Source organism: Juglans regia, chromosome 7 (genome assembly GCF_001411555.2).
Source record: "Juglans regia cultivar Chandler chromosome 7, Walnut 2.0, whole genome shotgun sequence".
NCBI lineage: Eukaryota > Viridiplantae > Streptophyta > Magnoliopsida > Fagales > Juglandaceae > Juglans > Juglans regia.
In genome coordinates this window covers 2,391,254-2,408,312 of record NC_049907.1, presented here as the reverse complement: position 1 = coordinate 2,408,312, position 17,059 = coordinate 2,391,254, and the positions used below count along the sequence as shown (strand labels likewise).

The window sequence follows — 17,059 nt, the reverse complement described above, 5'->3', positions numbered from 1 at the left end:
AAAGGAGTATGATATTACATATATATAGCAAAAGTTTTTGTATCAATCGATGGATGAATGAGAGTCAGATTTTCTCCACAATGTTTTTTCATTTTGAGTTCTCATTTCATTTCTAACAGCACATACGTACCTAGAATGAAAATCGACTTGATGAAAAACGGGAATGTGCTTAAAGGGATTTGGTGAAGAAAAAATCAGCAGTACAGACCAACAGTACTACTCTTCTTGCTATCAACCTCAGGCTGCTGCACGATTTGCTTGCCTTTTTTATGTGCTTGTGCCTGTTGTGGTTGGAGCAAGAGCTGCGCCTCAAGTTGATGGTGGTGATCAGAAGGGTCGTGATGTTCCCATTGCTGTAGTTCAAACTCGCTAGGGTTCTCATATGTGCCCAGAGTAAACGAAGGCGACATGGCAGCATTCATCTGGTTGAACCCACTAGCAGTCACCGAACTGCCCGCTACGGCCGCTGGGTCGATTAATCCACTGTTGAACATTACAAGCTCCGGTTGTTGCTGGTTCGGGTGCAGATGCATATGCTGCAGCAGTTGTTGCTGCTGCTCATAAGCCAGTAAAAGTTCCTGTTGCGCTGCCAGAGCCTCAGCCAAAGCCGCTGCCAATTGCTGTGCCTCAAATAACTGATATTGGTGGTGCTGGTGCTGGTGCTGGTGCTGGGGTTGGGGTTGGGGTTGGGGCCGGGGCTCGCGAATCACCAATGCCCCACCACGCGTCGGAGCCCTGATAGGAATCCCAAGCATTGGCGACATGTTGTAGGGTAAAACAGCCGAGGACGAAGGATTGCCCGGGTACTGCTGTTGGGGTAAAACAACCGAGGACGAAGGATTGCCCGGATGCTGCTGTTGGGGTAAATCAACCGAGGACGAAGGATTGCCCGGGTACTGCTGTTGGGGTAAAACAACCGAGGACGAAGGATTGCCCGGGTACTGCTGTTGGGGTAAAACAACCGAGGACGAAGGATTGCCCGGATGCTGCTGTTGGGGCATATACCCTATCCCCGGGTACTGTTGCACAACGGGGAGCATTGCGGCCTCCGGCCCAATGTAGCTAGCAAGCTCTCTCCTGGCACCGACAATATCATTTTGAATCTGTCTCATCCTATGCTGAAGAATGGAGACGAGGCCAACGCAACCATACACCGGGTCCAGCAGACGAGTTTCTGCCTCGTATGCCAACGATTTTACGGCGTCCTCGCGCTGCGAGGGGTGGAGCTCGTTGAGATGCTTGCTCAAGTTACTGGCGCCAAAGACCTGGTGTATGTTGGCGAACTTCTGGGTCTGGTCCGGCGGGAAATAGGGTGCGAACGAGCACTCCTCCGTGCACTTCCTCCTCAAGAACTTGCACGCTGCGCAGGGAGAGTACGAAGACGACATCTTGCCTCTCAAAATCCTATAAGACGAATAAGACCTATATACATGATTTAACAAAAGAGATTAACTTCAAACAGGATTAGGTGAATAAATGAATTTTACACCCTCCAATCAAAAATTTACACGCGAGCATTTTAAGAGAAGAACAATTTTCTCACAGGCAAATCCCACTTTCTCTTTCTCCCCTCTGCCCTTCCCCCTCGTTCTCTTTCTCTCTCTCTTTCTCCCTCTCTCTCCTCTCACTTTCTCTATTTTTTTCTATGGCGACTGATTTTTGGCATATGCATCCAAATTTTTGAGCTTTTCTTTATGAATTTGAATACGTTTATGGATAGACAACAAAAACCCAAAAAGATTGAAGCACCAACAAATGCCCAAACCCATCGTCACGGAATTAACCATCTTCTTTTTCTTCCTCAAAGAAGCTATATATAAAGTTCCTATGTTCTACTCCCAGCAAGAAGAGAAAAAAAAAACAAGAATCATACTGCTATAAATGTTCTACTCCCAGCAAGAAGAGAAAAATAAAAACAAGAATTCATACTGCTATAAATGTTCTACTCCCAGCAATTAGAGAAAAAAAAAAACAAGAATTCGCACTGCTATAAATGTTCTACTCCCAGCAATAAGAGAAAAAAAAACAAGAATTCGCACTGCTATAAGTGTTCTACTCTTGCAGCCATAAGAGCCAAAAAAAAACCTTAGCAATGGCAGGGTGAGGAGAGACCGAGAGAGAGCGCACTAGAAAGTAGAAAGAGAGAGAGAAGGGAGAGAGAGAGAGCGACAAGAGGAAAGAGAGAAAAAGGAAAAGGAGATTTACTTGCATGTTTGTAATTCTATTATTGTTCACTTGAAATACTTACGTGTCAAAATATGGTGTAAAAGTCCATAACTCACCCTCTCCTTTTTAACATTTCTTTTAAGTATTTTTTGCCGTCCGGCCCCTCTCCTTTTTAACATTCTCTTTTAAGTATTTTTTGGACAGTGATGAACTTACTATCTTATTACTAACTATTTACGGTCTAAATATATTTTAAGTTTTTTTTATTATTTTATTTTAAGTATTTTTTAATATATTTAATTATTAAAAAAATAAATAAACTAAATAAATTTATTAATACTTACTTTAATCATTAAGTAAAATAAAAAATTAAAAAAAATCAAATATAAAAAGAATAGTAGATGAATAGTAATAAGGTAATAAGCCTATCATTATTCGTATTTTTTTAGCATTTTTAATCATTAAGAAAAAATTAAAAAAATATATAATTTTATTAATAATTACTTTCTTAACCATTAAATAAAATTAAAAATTAAAACAAAATTAAAACAAAAATAATAATAAATAAATAGTAAAAGAGTACTAACCTATTATTTTTCTAATAATAATAATTAAGAGCAAGCCATCGGAAATCGGAGTCACGTAGATAAAACGAAAGGGCGAAGTGGGCTTGCTTCTGTTAAAGATATGGATAATGTTGTAGAAGTTACAGCTCGCGACTGAATAATATATAGCAGAAATCCAAATGATAAACCAGCTCTCCAACAATTTATCTGATAGTATAGTTCAAGTTTTGAATTCTTTGATAACTCTGTAACTCTCATGATAACTCATATGCCTGGTATTCTATAAATTAATTTCAATTCCTCTCATCTTAAGTCCAAAATAAATCCAACTCATCTAATAAATATTAAGTGGACTTTAACTTAATTACTAAACCTAATAAAATTCCATAACACATTTAAATAAATTATGGGCATGTGGCCATTCCTAAATTATTCGAGTAATCTAATTTGAGTTCTATAAATATTGGCCCATTAATATCCTCTAAAATCATCAACTAAACCTTAACAGCTTTAAAATAAAAATTTTAGACATATGACCTAACTAAATCTCAATAAATTAATAGCTCGTTTAGTATTTCAATACGGCCCATTAAACCGTTTTTAGGTCAATAAAATTATCCATGTTCAAACCTTAGAGATGTGAGCCAGGTCGTTACAATCTCTCCTTCTAATAAAAGTTCTTTCTTTGAAACTTGCTAGTACCTCAAGTAAAACCTATATACTTGTAGTCACATCCTTTTCATGTCTCTTTTACTTCTTGATCATTTAATTAAACCTAATATTCCAAAATTTCAATTCGATATTTGGTCTTATACCTCGCATATTCTACTAATCCTTCGCATACACATTTGTGTGTTTAATGGCAACCATCATACATCTTGAGACTCAATTCAAACCTCAAAATATAACCCTCAACAATATGTTCAATTAAAAACCTAATGATTTAACCCAACAATTAGCAAATAAAATTCTCTACATAAAATAATAATCTCAAATAAATAGTGATCTAAAACTCTCCAAAGTTCGGATCCTAAGTCTTACAACTCGTAATAGGTGATAGAATAGTGTTACCTATATATTGTCCACCAGTCATCATTTAATACCATACACTATATATAAATTTATGTCATAATTTCAAACATGTTAAATGCATTCCTAATTTCCTCAAATAAAACTCCACAAAATATAAGACTTTTTCCTCATGAACAAGATGCACCATCAATTTTAAAACAAAAGCTTCCTAACCTCACCTTTAGAAACTTAATTCATATGTCATACACTAAGGTTGCGTTTGGATGTTGAAGTGAGTTGAGTTGAAATGATAAAATATTGTTAGAATATTATTTTTTAATATTATTATTATTTTGAGATTTGAAAAAGTTGAATTGTTTATTATATTTTATGTTGGGATTTGAAAAAGTTGTAATGATGAGTTGAGAGATGTTTAATAACCAAACGAAGCGTAAAGCTCTTTCACGTAGTAGGTGCATTTTGACATGCTTGTGTCTAAACATTTTTCATTAAAATAATACAGCAGTAACAGTTAAGAAAAAGACTTATTGTAGAGCAAGATATGCCTTGAGAAGACTTTGGCCTAAATTTTCTTTTTCTTTCTTTTTTGTTTTCCACAAAAAAAATTCTTTTCTTGGATTTTTTTTTTTTTTTGTAAAATGTTTTCCTCTCTTTTATTTTGAAAAGTCTACAGAATCTTTTGACTCAGGCTCTGATACCAACTGTAATACACTATCTCCAAAAGTCATTTTTAGAAGTCTCTGGAAAATAGTGTGCTACTAAACTCGACTTAAATCTTTTCTTCTTAAACGAAGCGCCAAATATAAAAGGTTCTAGATATAAATGTCATTTTTTATTATTAAAGGATTAAAAACCAAAAGAGAGGAAAACATTTTACAAAAAAAAAAATCCATGGATGTTAGTGGATTTTTTATTGTTAGTGGCCTAAACCCTACTAACCTCCTTTATTGTTAGTGGCCTAAACCCTACTTATAATATTGTTGTTACATATTTGTCTTTTATTACCATGGATGCGTCCCTTTCATTCGATATTTTCAAACTGAGTTGTTATCATACTCATTGAAAAGCAACGCAAGGACACCACACTAGACGCTAGAAACTTTGCCCTCCACGCTTCCAAGCAAGGATCCTCACAATCATATGGCAATAAAAGGAATAATGGTGGACAACAAAAATATCAAAGATTGTCTATGTAACGCCCCGTTCCCAGAGGTCCGGAGAGTTAACTCTTAATACTTAAAATTAACTTAAATAACACAACTATAAAGTTCAGAAAATTCCATAAAATATTAATACACTTAATCAAACCAAAAATCTAAATTCCTCCATGGCGACAATAAAGAAATCCCCAATAACATAAATTAGAAATTCTCCAAAAACTCGAAAACATCCTCAACTCATCAAATCAAACACCCGAAAATAAATCAGTTTACTAACTACGACTCTCAAATAAGCATTTGTACCCTCAGACACTTATTCCACTACGATCATCACACATTGCTAAACTTTCTACTCTTGTTCTTCAGCTGAACCATCAAAATTATCTGAAAAATATATGGAGATAAGGGGTGATTTATCAACAACTCAGTAAGCAGAGAACATATACCAGTGTATAAACATGAGCATTTACAGAAATCATAATGCAGAACAAAACATTTTCATTTTCAGAGTGCGGAAGAAGAACATGTTATCAAAATATCAGAGCGAAGATTTAGAAATAATTTCATTCAAAATATTATTTGGCATAACATAAAAGATCATCATCATCATCAGAACAGAGGCCATGTATAATCCCCGTGGTAGGGTTGTGCATCTGCGGATAGCCAAGCAGAACATGAAACACTCTGTCACCATGGTGTGCACTCAAACAGAGACCATTACTCTAACCCATAGCAGGGCCGTATCCACTATTATTACCCGTGGTTGGGCAGTATCCACTATTATAACCCGTGGTTGGGCCGTATCCACTATTATTACCCGTGGTTGGGCCATATCTACTATTATAACCCGTGGTTGGGCCGTATCCACTATTGTAACCCGTGATTGGACCGTATGCCACTATTATCACCCGTGGCAGGGCCGTAACTGAACAGAACAGAAACAGAATCAAATTCAGAATTAGAGAGTCATGCGAAAGGTTTTCAGAAATCACGTCTTTTCCAAACAGAGTACTGAACAAAAATTTTCGGAACAGAACAAAATCATATCACAACATAATTTATGCACAAATTTCATATTCGCTCTCATTTTCAAAGTTCAGAAATAGAATGTCAAAAATAAGCTCATGTCTACACCAGTCATGACAGAAAATACTTTCTTCTTAAACAGAATCTCATGGGTAATGCAGAACAAATAACTGAGGTAGTTCAAATTTCTTTTCATAGCAAAACATGTACATTTTCCAAAAATGACATCAGCTCATTTTATTTTAATGCAAAGTTTAGCATAGGAACCCCGCTTACCTGGACTTCTTAACTTTTCAGAATTTTCTTCAAAATGTCGAACAATTAACAATCGTCACTTATCAAATAATCAAATAATTCTCGTAAATTTCCAATCAACCACTTATTTCGATATTTAATGCTAAACTTCTAAAATAACCTACTTAATTCCTCAAAACCTAAAATTTCCTATTAGTCCTAAAATACCAACATCACTTTCTAACTCATCAATATCCAACATAATAAAACCGACTAAAACATTAAATTCCAACTTATTTACAATTGAGATCTTACTAAAATCTATAAAACTAAAATAGCGTAACTATATCGAAATCATTATAAGTAGATGATCATACTTTTGTTTAAAATAAAAAATATATATTCTTTTAAAAGGATTTAAAATAAGATTTTGCACTTACCAATCACTTCAAGAATTCATCAATATTTTCATAAAAATATATTTCGTTAAAAATATCAGTCTCTTAAAAAGAAACCAACTTATAAAAATCATTTATATAAACATGGGAAATTTTAAAGTTTATAAATACTTATTAAAGGTTTAAAACACAATAATGAAACTTGTAATCTCAAAGGTAACAATGTAAATTTATTAGACCGACTATGCAATAGTTTTTGTAATACTTCGTTTGAAAACATGATCAAAGGGTATAACGGTAATAACATCCATCCTATGAGGTTACAGACTTACCCATATATATATATATATATATATATATATATATATTTAGCAACATGAAAAACAAATGGAACGAAGTGCAGTGGCAATGACTTACGACTAAACCGAGAGTATGCGTGGAGGGGCAAGGCGCGACAGCTAGTTGGAGGAGCTACGATGGCGCGACTGGAGTGCGACGGAGGTGTCGTCGAGCTGGGTTGAGCACGAGAGAAAGAAAGGGAGAGGTGAGCGAGAGAGAGAGACACACGGTGAGGGAAATGAGGGAGACACAGAGAGAAAACAGAGGAACCCACCAGAAAATGGCGTGAGCTTACGGGGAACTTGAGGCCACGAGCGGCGGACTGGGGTCACCCGGGGCAATGTCCAACGGTGGAGGCTTGTCCTCCAGCGACTACTGCTGTCAACGGCATCCTCCGCGGCTGCGTGGGTAGTGGCTTAAGGGTAGTGAGTATTTGAGACAAGGGTACTCTGTATTTGAACACCGAAACAGAGGTACTTGTGATTTCGTGTGGGCTGTGCATGGTGGTGATCTGAGGGAGAAGCAGTGACGAGGTTGTAATCGGTTTGGGCAGGGTGGTTCCGTATGGAATGGACGCACGGGATTTGTATTTGAAGGAAACGATGCACAGAACAACTACCAATTTTTTTCTCGGGCTGGGCAGCGTGAATTCTGGTCGGTGCACGGTGGAGATGGGTTAGCTGATCAGAGGCTTACGAGGGGTGCACTGGTGGCGGTAGAAGGGACGACGGAGGGCTGGCTTACGTGGGGTGACTCTCGGTATGGGAGTGCAAGAAACCGAGGGAAAATGGAGGTTGGGCTTGCGATTCCAAGGTGGTGCGGCGGCTGGAGTCTGAGTAGTTTCTAATAGCATGGGAAAAACCTATGAGCGTCTATATATATATGAAGTGAAACCCTAGGGAGCCGAGAGAGACGTGTGTGTGCATGCATGCCGTGAACCAATGTGTGTGCATGCATGCTGTGCGACGAAAAAAATAAGCCGTGCGAAAAAAAAAATATAGACGGAAAGAGAAGAAAACGAAAAAATAAAAAAATAAAACATGCGGGGAGAATAAAAATAAATAAATAAATAAATAAACGGCATAGATCTCCAAATAAATAAATAAAATCCACAGTCCAACTATACCAATCCTGGATTCGGGTGTTATAGTCTACTCCACATTCTTATAGTCCTAATCCCCTCAACACTCAGGCCATCCCTCTTAGCAACAGTCATTTGCTTCTTGAGGCTCCAATGTATCCAAATCACCATGCCAAATATGTGGAAAGTCCAATCATCGTACCTTGGACTGCTTCCATTGGATGGATTATACTTATCAAGGGCGTTATCCTCCTACACAATTGGTTGTCATGGTTGCACAGTCCAACATCACTCATGGAGATGAGCAACCTTAGTTTACAAATAGTGGAGCTAATGCACATATCACATTAGAACTTGTCAACCTCACCATTCAAAAACTTTCCAAGGTGATGAATCTATTGTTGTAGGTAGTGGTTCTACTTTTCCTACCCTTCACTCCAGTTCATCACAACTCAAATCTAGTTAGGATATGTTTTCCATTAATAATTTTCTTCATTGCCCCCCAAAATCTCAGCCAATTTACTTTCCATTAATCGATTTTGTATTGAGAACAATTGATATTTTATTCTAACTAGCTCTTCTTACCTTGTGAATGACAATCTAATAGGAACAACACTGCTAGAGAGAAAGAGTGAATCTAGTCTTTATCCTCTCTACCTCCACAAAAATTCTAAGAATTATAAGCATGGCATAAAGCATGATGTCACAACCTACTTAGGAAATAAAACCACATTTGATGTGTGGCACTCTAGATTAGGTCACCCATCTGCCAAGATTGTTCACCACTTGATTAACTCTCATAGTTTGCCTACTTCTAGAACGTTAATCAACTCTAATGTATAGAGTTGAGCACCGATATTGTCGAGGTCGAAATGCCCTAACTCTAACTCTGACTCTGACCTCGAACCTCGACTTTGACTCCGCTTTGACTACGAATTCGACTTGTCAGAGCGGAGTCGGATTTGAGCTTTTATTTGGGCTTTTTATCTTAGGTATATATTTAACACATTTTTTTTTATTAAAAAAACATTTTGTGAGCTTTCAAATTTTAATTTGTTTCAAAAATTAAAAATTAAAAACTAAAACTAAATTATTCATTGTTTAATTTTATTAAAAGCATAACCAAAATTGCAAAAATAAATCATTAATACAAATTAAAAATACATAACCAAAATTGAAAAGATTAATCATTCATACAAATTAAAAATACATAACCAAAATTATAAAACTAAATCATTCACTACAAGTTAAAAAAAAACCCAAAACTATACAACTAAATAATTCGCTACAAGTTAAAAAAATTAATCTAAATTACAAAGCTAAATCATTCACTTCAAGTTAAAAGAATATAACCAAATCTACAATTAACCACTACTGGTTTACAACCCAAAACTAAAAAATAAAAAAACAAAAACTTACATGCCATCAAATATTGTTAGTTGTTCCCAACCACAACAATCAACAACAAACAAAACCAAAGAAAGTCAACAATATCCATCATCTACCATTCATCCAACCCATCCATCATCCATCATCTATCCTTCCAAATTATCCAGCCAGCCCATCACCCATCATCTACAACAACAAGTGCTCCTTCCAACAACAAAAAAACAAATAAGGCCTTGCACTTGTACCCCAAACTAGCACATACTTCACATCCTTAACCAAACTTCTATGTATGTGGTTACAAAAGTCTTCAACCTTGCAACCACCCCTATCTTGAAATTGCATATCTAAGAGTGATGGATTAAAAAATGGATGACAACCAAGAAATTCCAATGCATAAATGAATCCACCTATTAAGAGATATTTGAACAGAGGAGGGCGCAACATACAACAAAAAGAGCAATAGGAGCTCCAAAATTAGGTTTCTAGTGGCCTTGTGGCTTCGTGTGAACTCTTACAAGCCCCATTCACAACCAGATTCACAACCAATTACACAATCTACAATAAGAAAGCAGTTTACATTAACCTAACTCTAATAGGAAGAGGCAACAAATTCAAATAGATCAATCCACTGCACTTTGAAATCAAATAAGCAAAAAAAAAAGGCAAAAGTTATTAAAAAAAAAAAAAAAAGAACTCACTCTAATTTAGTGATAGGGCACACAAATTTTTGTTTCATTAGCCTCGAGACCCTGGAAAATTTAAGAGAAAATAAAAAATCAAAAGAAAAGAAGAGACGACAAGAGAAGAAAGAGAGAAGATGAGGGGAGAAGAGTCTTACCAGGTCCCTAGAAGAGAGAGAGAGGTCGTGCGGTGGGATCCTGAGAGAGAGCCAAGGCGACTTAGGGGGAAGCCAAAGGCCTGAAACCCTTAAGCCAAAGGCCCAAAACTCGTGGGTTGGGTTGTCGTTTTGGCCCTTTTGGGATGAGCTTTTGGGTTTTTTTTTTTTCCTAAACCCTAAATCAAACCCTAAACTAAACCTTAAATCAATTTTAATATTTGTTTTAACCATAAGTGCTTTTTTTATTTATAGTTTTTATAATTCTTTTAGCACTAAATTTAATTGTTAGTATTAATTATTAACAATTATTATTTAACTAGTGTCTAGTTACATGTTATTATACTTAATATTACATGTTATTAACTCATTATAATATTTTATACTAATGTCTAACTTATTCCTATTATAGACTTGTACTATAGTGTTTAATTACATGCTATTATACTAAAGTATTACATATTATTATATTAGTTTCTAACTTAATTACATACTAGATTTAATATTATATGTTATTATACTAGTGTTATTATACATTGGTATACATTTTATTATACATTAATATTACATATTATTATAAATTTATACATTAATATTATATGTTACTATACATTAGTGTTAGATGTTAGTAATAGTATGATGTCTACATATATTAAACTACTATTAGTCAATTTAGTCTATTTATATTATAGTATAAATATATTATTTTAAAATAACTAGTTCATACTAGTATATTATTAAATTTAACTAACTATAAAAGATATAGCTAGATAAAATTTATTTGATTAATATATATAAAAATACATATATTTTTATAACATATATACAATCAGATGCGATGTCGGAGAGCAAAGTCGGAGTCAGATTTTTGAATTTTTGTTCAGTCCTAATGCTCATCTTGTCAATTAGGAAAGAATAAAAAGTTAGCATTTTCTTAATCTCATTGTGTCTCTACTTTACCACTCGAACTTATCTACATTGATGTATGGTCTTGCTTAGTTTCATCTCTAAGTGGTTGTTGTTACTATGTTATTTTTATATATTGATGATTTTTCTGGACATGGTTGTATCCCATTCATAAAAAACTTGATGTGTTGTCTTGCTTTATTAAATACAAATTCGTTGAAAACTAATTTTTGACTAAAATAAAGCAATTGTAAAGTGATGAAAGTGGAGAATACATGTCTTGATAGTTAAAAGTAATTCTTGAAACTAATGGTATCTATCATAGATGGACTTGTCCCCAAACACTTGAACAAAATGGTGTATCTGAACGCAAGCACATACACATTATGAAAGCCAGTCTATCTCTCCTTGCACAATCACACCTCAAATCAAAATTTCTGAGTTAATGCCTTTCAAACAGCCATACACCTGATCAATTGACTCCTTACTTTGGTGCTTAGCAATGTCTCTCCATTTTGCAAGTTATTTGGCCATAAAACTGATTATCAATTGACCCTTTTCTTAGGCTTTACCCTCTTCATACGCACTCCTTTTATTCTCATCCTCTAAGTAACTAATACGACATTATGAATAAATTTTTAAATTCTTTATCTTAAAGATATTTAATGGTTAATAGTAATGTTGCATTGTATAGTATGATTAAAGTGAAATGAGATGGTGGCATATGACATAACTCATCGCATAAAACTCTATTTGCAAGAAAATGTGCTAATATGTTAAATTGAAAAAATAGTTTTTTTAAAAAAGAAAGGAATATTAGTAAGTTTTTTTTGTTTTTTGTTTTAATCAAGTATAGCGACTTAATATACCTCATGTTTGAATACAAACATGTATTTGTTGTAAACTAATAGTATTAACCGACGAATTATTCTACTATCAAATTGGTGTGTAAAATAGATTATCTACATCACTAAAATAGTAAAATTTGATTTATAAAATTTAAAATTTAAAATTTATCTTCTAAATTAAATTATGTCAGGTAAGTTGTGTGTGGTGTAGAGACCTTAAAATATAAATAATCTTAAAAGAGTGCATATATATGGACAAAATGAATTTGGATTTATTTTTCATGCCAGAAATTTTGTAATTATTTTTAGACATTGATTTTCATGCAACAAAAAATTTGTAATTATTTTTAGACACAAGATATTTCTTGCTTTCTTTGAGAAGTTGGACATTGTTTCAAAACAGAGAATATCTAAAGTAATTATGTTGTATATTAGGACTTTAAAATTCTAGATTTGAAAAAAAAATTATTTTATTTTCTTATCGATATATATATATATTTATATAAGAGTACATTATTCACATCATGTAAATGATAAAATTTGATTATTATAATATTTAAGTTTTAAATTTATCTTTTAAATTAAATTATATAAATATGTTAAGGTCTTGTTTATTTTTTCAGATGAAATGAGTTGAGACAAAAGTTAAAAATTGAATAAAAGTTTAATTATTTATTTTATTTTGTGTCAGAATTTGAAAATTTTGTGATAATTAGATGAGATGAGATGTGTTATGAAAACAAATAAGGCCTAAATATACTTTATTCACGAACTTAAAATAATATATTTTAAAATGGAGTATTGCATCCAGGGCTGCAAACGAATCGAGTTGACTCAAATTCGAACAATGGTACTTAAGCTCGATTAACATGTGTGCTCTCTTGAACTCGGCTTGAAGTTGAACAAAACTCGAATATCCTTGTTCGAACTTGGTTCGTTAACAATTAATGTTGTTTGAATTCGACTTGAGCTCGATTAAAAATAAACAAATAACTCGAACTCGATTTTTTATTTTTTATTTTTTATTTTTATTAATAAAAAATTTTTAAATAAAAAAAAATCTCAAACCATTTAGCTATTCAACCAAATAATTTTGATTCAAAATTTTTATGGTATAACTTTTTTATAAAAATAACTTCTAGTTATAAATTAAAAGAATAATACATAAGATAAATGTAATAAATTAAACTATTTAATACATATAGATAATATAATAAATCAATAGTTGTAGTTGTATGATATATCATTATACAAATTATGATATAAACATTTTGGGAACAAAACATATATATTGAATAAGGTAAACTATAAATAAATTAATAGTTTATAATTAAGTATATAAATTATAACTAACATGTAATATATAAAAAACATACATATATAAAATATATTACAGTTTCAAAATGACCTCAAACGAGTTAAGTCGAGTTTATATGTGTCTAAACTGAGTTAAGTTGAGTTTATACGAATTTTGCTTGTTTAATATTTGAAATTATATTAATATTTACGAATATCTCATTTATTAAATGAATCGAGATTAAATCAAGTATACACGAGCCGAATTCAAGTTGTTCAAGTTGTAAGTCCGACATGTAAGAAGATTTTGAATTAGAATGAATTTAATAATTTAATAATTGAATATTTAGATATTAAATTTAATTTAAAATTAAACCCAACTCAACGAAATTTAAAAAACCAAACGTAGCCTAAATTTGCCAGATTCATTGATATTTTAGGCTTGATATTTTAGGCCGAGGTGTAGAGATATACAGGCCTAATTGAGCCCGACAAATACGATGTTCTCAAAGCCCAACAGCTTAAACCCTTGAAGCCGCAAAAGCAAAACCCCTCATCAGCCAGAGTCCGAGCTAGGGCATTCGGCGCTCCGCAACCGGAAATGGCGAAGTGGTGGCGCTCCGCAGCCAGCAACCTGAGGACCGTGGTGGCAAGGAGCCCTACGGCTCAACCTTCGTCTTCGTACCACACGATCCAAGCTGTCCCACGCGAGTGCAGCGGGAGCAGAGTTTCGGCGAGGGACAGAGCCCAGGGCCGGATCCCGGCTGTGGTGCTCTCCCAGCAGCTCCTCCTCCGAAAGGATGAGCCGAAAAACAGCTCTGAAGATCGATCGCTATCCCAGAAGCTTTTGCTCACTACCGAAAGAAAGCAGATTCAGTCCATCCTCAATTCCGTAGAGCTCCCCTTCTTCTACTGCACCACCTTCCCGCTACAGATCCGCGCTGGGTCTGGATCCTCTCACCTACTTGAATCCGGAACCGTCCTCCCCATCAAGGCAAGCCAACCAAGCTTTCCCTCCTTTAACTAGAATTTTCTGTTATTTTATCTTTTATTTTCTTATTTCTTTATTGCTTTTATGATGATAGATTCACAGGAATGAAGAGACTGGGAAGATATTGAATCTGGTTTTTGTTTGGGCGGAGGAAGGCTCGGAGTTGAAGGTTGAAGTGCCCATTGTTTTCAAAGGCGAAGATGTTTGTCCCGGTCTTAAGAAAGGTAATTTTCGCTATTTGTTCTTTTTTTTTTTTGCTTCGTTTAAATTGTTGATATTTGCGGATTTTAGCTTTCGTTGTACATTATGGCAGAGCTGCACATTAGGGCTGTATGTAAAGGACTCTATGCTCTTGTTAATTTTGATTGAAAATGAAAGAATGTGGGATTTGTGGATTATTACTCTTTTTTATTGGTTTTAACCCCTAGGGGTTGGCTCAAGTGGTGAGGGTTTGGTCTGGTGGTGTGCTTCCTCCAGTGTACAAGGTTCAAACCCTTGGGTGCAAACAATTTCTGGAGGCCACACCTGATCTGTGTGATAAGGACACGTTACACGGGTCTGCGCTTTGACCGGGTTAAAGACATGTTGCGCTTGCACGGTGTCCAGGATTCCTCATCATCAAAAAATGTTTCTTATAGGTTTCAAAACATTGTTTTTGATAAAAGATTTATTAGAACTGATTGCTTAATATGATCGTAGCGTTTGATTTTCTGAGCTTAGGGTCTATGTGGAGAAGTGTCTTAGTTACAGTATGCCTAAAGCAAAACGACAGGCTGAACTATCGGACTTGAGTAAGGAACCGCTTGTAATTGCTTGTGTGCCCCAATCTGACAGTACAATGCAAAATATCCACATTCAAGCATGAGGCACCTATAGGACATCTTTTATCTATCTGAACTTGACAAAAAGATTTTTGCCCTTGAGCCTTTTGATCCATTTAAGGAATTTTCAGTCATTGCTTTCCTCAAAGAAGTCATTAATTTCGTGATCCTATCATTCTATCTAATCCATCCACAGGGATGACGTCCTGGTAAATTTGAGAATGAAAAATGAGGCTTCCTTTTGATAATTTTCGTCATTCTTCATATTGCACACTGCCGATCATTTGCTTAGCTCAATTGTTAAAGTTTAGCTAATCGCATCAAGAGTGGGGATTTGACTTTAGGCCCTCGATGATGCTGTTCACTTGATTAAATGGTTTTTTTTTTTTTCCTTTTGGTTGGGGGCTGGGGGGTGGGATTTAGATCTAGCTCATTCTTATTAACTTTGACGTTGTTCGTGGAGCTGCAATCAATTCTAGCCATTATTTATGTAAACAAACCAAGCTGATATGCTTCAATGAAGGTATTCACTTTAATTCAGGTTGGTTTATAATGTGATTATAATTCATGACAAGTGCTTAGGGTGTTCCTCCTATCTCTTGCAAGCAATTGACAAACTCGTTTTGAATTTTCAGTGTTCAATTGTTGTTCTATTGCTACTTTTATGCTGATTACAGTTTCTTATATGCCAAAGCAGGTGGCCAACTAAATAGGATAAGAACTAGTCTAAAATATCTCTGTCCAGCCGAACACATTCCTTCCAAAATCGAGGTGGACGTGAGCAATCTAGACATTGAGGATAGAATATCCATGGGTGATGTTGAGGTGCATCCGTCCTTGAAGCTTCTTAGTAAGAATGAAAAAATGCCCATATGTAAGATAGTTGCCCCAAAGTTGGAAACCCCAGAACCTGCCAGTTTATAGGCACTAATGCACAACCTGAGGGTCTTCTCAGATCTGATTATTACGAGTTACAGCTAGAAGCGCTTTTTAAGAATAAGTATGTTGTTGTCAGCACTCAGCAGGTGGGTTTTTTAACCTGTGCTATTTCTAAGTAGAATCACTTGCATGTTTTGTGTTCGATAGCATTTGTTAACTGTGTTGGTTTTTTTATCTTCTGTTATTGTTATTATCTATTTTAAGAGCATAATTAGAGAAAAACATGTACCGGGACCTTGTGCGGGCTGCTTGCACGAGTTCTTGTGCAAGTTCATCTGGGTAAGCACATTTTTGTATTAGTTGAGGCAGCATTTGTTTGATAGCTCGCATGTGACAGTTATCACCCCATGTATTGCTTCAGAAAGATGCACTGATGTACGTACCTTTAATCTGTACAATTTTCTTACAATTCGGCAAATTTGCTTATAATCTTCAGCGCTTGCGCCGTTGTTCAGACCTGTTAAATTCATGCCTGATTATTTTTTCCACATGTTTCATGAATCGTGAGGGAGACGTGTTGGTTCAGTAACAGCAGCTGGTCACCTTGTTGCAAAATTTACAAAAATAATCATTTTTTTCCCCCAAAAAGCCTGTTCCGAGTATACTCATGGGATCTCAGTTCCTCCCAAATTTATGGAATCTCATTCATTCACAGGTGGCCTAAAACTGCACAATGGCGTACACTTGTCTCTTTCTCCATTGATTTAGCATGCATTAGATAAATTTTCATAGTAAATTTTACCATCTCAAATAATCATATTGTTATTATGTTACGCATTTTAGATAACTTTCATTTAAGTAGTTGACATAAAATCACTTAAAATGTACAATTGATGAAGTTGTAGTGATGTTTAATGGATCTCGGTATTTGATTGGCAAAGTGGAGGAGGCATCAAGGGCAAGAACTGCTACATGTTGATAAAGATCTAGATGGTGTAATTAATAGCTTGAGTCATAAATTATCGTCGCTCTTGATAGTAGATTTTGTGAAGGAATAGAACCCCATTTTATGCAGAGGTTCATCTTTGAGTT

General features: G+C 34.8%; 2 protein-coding genes across 6 annotated transcripts; one reads left to right on the top strand and one right to left on the bottom strand.

Annotated features, from left to right (window-relative positions):
- Nucleotides 1-25: 25 nt before the first annotated feature.
- Nucleotides 26-10,259, bottom strand: LOC108981211 (LOB domain-containing protein 36-like). Of its 5 annotated transcripts, none has more exons than XM_035692137.1 (3): nt 10,230-10,257; nt 10,090-10,140; nt 26-1,422 (listed from the first exon to the last, which is right to left on the bottom strand). In XM_035692137.1, exons 2-3 carry the CDS (start codon nt 10,125-10,127, stop codon nt 195-197), a joined length of 1,266 nt encoding a protein of 421 aa, XP_035548030.1. In that variant the 5' UTR covers nt 10,128-10,140; nt 10,230-10,257; the 3' UTR covers nt 26-194. The 5 variants fall into 5 exon arrangements, 3 of the variants coding, with proteins under 3 accessions (XP_035548030.1, XP_035548031.1, XP_035548032.1); XR_004801973.1 differs by lacking the exon at nt 26-1,422 and adding an exon at nt 9,293-9,946 and having other exon boundaries at nt 10,230-10,259; XM_035692138.1 differs by lacking the exons at nt 10,090-10,140; nt 10,230-10,257 and adding an exon at nt 2,086-2,173.
- A 3,519-nt stretch (nt 10,260-13,778) lies between these two features.
- On the top strand, nt 13,779-16,432 carry LOC108979791 (50S ribosomal protein L25-like). Its single transcript, XM_035692136.1, has 3 exons — nt 13,779-14,270; nt 14,362-14,491; nt 15,786-16,432. The coding sequence occupies exons 1-3, from the start codon at nt 13,878-13,880 to the stop codon at nt 16,010-16,012; spliced, it is 750 nt and encodes a 249-aa protein (XP_035548029.1). The 5' UTR covers nt 13,779-13,877; the 3' UTR covers nt 16,013-16,432.
- Nucleotides 16,433-17,059: the final 627 nt, after the last annotated feature.